Raw genomic sequence first — 2,500 nt, forward strand, 5'->3', positions numbered from 1 at the left:
GGGATCGGCATCGGCTCCGCCTCTCTCGAACTCGTCGTCTCTCCTGGGGGGGTCACAGGACACGCCCCTAGAGGAGGTTCTACACACACCACCTGTCCAACATACACAGACTGCTCCTGTCCCTCCCTCAAACACCCCTCCAGCCCAAGCTCCAGTCCAGGCTGATACTGTTACCCCCACCGCTATGAGGAGTCCTGGGGGAGACTCAGTCGGAGGCTGGCCCATCAGCTTTGGGGCTGTATCGGTAAGATAGTCCTCAACGCAACACACACACACACACACACACTTGCATTATTCACTGTGACACCCTCTTATCTCTTCCTGTCTAATAGGAGGCGCTGTTTGGATGGAGGGGTGTTGCGGCTCGCATCAGCGGAGCCAGCAGCCCAGGCCCACCCCTTGCTGTCAAGGAAACCAGCCAAGCAGAGTGAGATGGACAGACGTTAGTTGAACTGTTGTATTCCACTAAATTCTCTTGGAATACTTCAAGAACACTGAGCTTGGATTGTGGAATGTTTGGAATGGTACTCCTCTCGTCATGGGACGAGAACCAAAGTCTTGGCCAACCATTTTTGGCTGAATAACTGCGTACACACACACACACACACACAAACACACAAACAAACAGGATGTGATGAGTGCAAATGTGTGCAGCTACATCAACAAACACTGGCATTCATGTGCTTTTTTGTGTGACAGACGTTGTCAGTGAGAACACTCATTTGTGGTCAATATGTGAAAGACGTGGTTGTTGTAGTTGTGAAAGGCAGACACAGTCTAAACAACAATCCACTCATCTTTGTGTCTCAGCCAATGTGGAGAATGACTCACAGAAGCTGTTTTTCTTGCAGATTCACCTGTGAAGGACACAGAGAAACCATCAATAACACCAAACACCATTCCACAGGAACACAGACAAACCGTCCTCTAGACTTAACAGATAGGAACTCTTCCCAATACACAACATGGTTCAGAAATGACTACCTGAAATGATTCATAGGTTACCATAACACAATATCAGCTTGAAAACAATAGCTTACTGTACATGGCTGAGGAAAGGTACAGATGTGACGATCAAGGTAGACACTCGAAACCTAGATTAGGAAGTCAAGTTTGCAGAGTAGGTGGTTTTTAATCTTCAACATTATGGTTTACTTTTGTTGGAGAGATACAGTGTATGCTCGTGCCACTCAACAAAACACAGTATAAACCAATGCCAAAGAGTGCTTTCTTTGAGAATTTTGAGAGCAAGAACAATTGCTCTAGAACCCTATTGTAAAAGGAATGGCTAGAACCATATCACAAGAATGAAAGAACCATGTCAGAATGGCTCTAGAACCATATTATCACGAGAGTGATAGATGCATATCAAAATGGCTCTAGAACCATTATAACGAGAATGAAAGAACCGTATCAGAATGGCTCTAGAACCATATCACGGAAACTTCAAATTAAAGACTAGAAAGAATCTCGAGAAAGCTATTTTCTTTTTTAGGACTCGTGTCTCTCAAGCCCTTTCGTGACTTTACGTTCTCATCCATTCGGTCTCTTTGGTGTTTGTATTGACTTATTGTTTTGTCATGACTCTGTAATGTCCTCTCTGGCTGACTGTGTACAGGTAGTTTAAAGTCTGTTATGTAGATCATGAGTCTCTGTGTTCACTATAGTTCTCAGTGAGAACACCATCTTAACCTCATGGGACACAATCAAGACTACTCTCTCTTCCTTGTCTTCTTCTTCTCCTTCTTCTTCCTCTCCTTCCTCCTCTTCCTCCTCTTCCTCCTCCTCTGCACCATATTGGTGTGTATACGGCGTCCCAGTGTGAACTGTGCTCAGAGAGACTTCTCCCTCCTCACGCCTAGTTTCCCACAGCGTTGTCTGAACATCTTACAGTTGACAGTTGTTTCATTCAAATCAGCTCGCCTCACTCCCTGAATGAGCTGAGCAGCATAGTAAGTATGTCCATGTAGAGTGTCAGAGTGTCACCACTCTGCTGACCTGGTCACTGGGCGAAAGCCATGGAGTGCGCCTACTATTAGGCCCCAGGTAGTCTGAGTAGGGGCCTAACAGATATTTGACCCACAACACCTCTGGAATCAAGCCAACCAATGAATCTCCATGTTAGTTTGGGGTAGACTTGGGGGCGAATGGAACTCATACTGTGTGTGGGGACCATCTTACGTTTGTATGTGAATGTGATAAGTAAAAGTGTGCTGTTGTAATCTCATAACCTGCAAACAGCTTCACCTCGTCTAGAGTCTATAATACAGGGAGGGGGTGTGTGCGTACAAAGCCTTAACAAAGCCAGAATGTTGATGACCAATCAAATCCTTTACACATCTAATCATGCAGCTCAGAAGTTGAAAACAGGTGACGGGTAAGATGGACTTCACAGTGTTGTTGACACTCTGGGTAGAAGTTGCCCTTAGTTATTAGATCTAATGTCAGTTTAAACCTCTTGTCAAATCCTAACTAATTAGGAGTGAAAACACAAAGCTGG

The 2,500-nt window shown here is 45.0% G+C and overlaps 1 protein-coding gene across 1 annotated transcript in view; it reads left to right on the forward strand.

Moving 5' to 3' along the window:
- atp8b2 (ATPase phospholipid transporting 8B2) overlaps positions 1-431 on the forward strand; it is a gene marked incomplete at both ends in the record, with an annotated part of 24,132 nt that extends 23,701 nt beyond the window's left edge. The window contains 2 exons of the mRNA XM_080540029.1: positions 1-244; positions 333-431. The exon at positions 1-244 is cut by the window's left edge and continues 332 nt beyond it. Coding sequence (XP_080396155.1) covers positions 1-244; positions 333-431 — 343 coding nt within the window. The remainder of the gene's footprint in view (positions 245-332) is intronic.
- Positions 432-2,500: the final 2,069 nt, after the last annotated feature.

Source organism: Nansenia antarctica (assembly GCF_963989245.1).
Source record: "Nansenia antarctica genome assembly, chromosome: 10".
Taxonomy (NCBI): Eukaryota; Metazoa; Chordata; class Actinopteri; order Argentiniformes; family Microstomatidae; genus Nansenia; species Nansenia antarctica.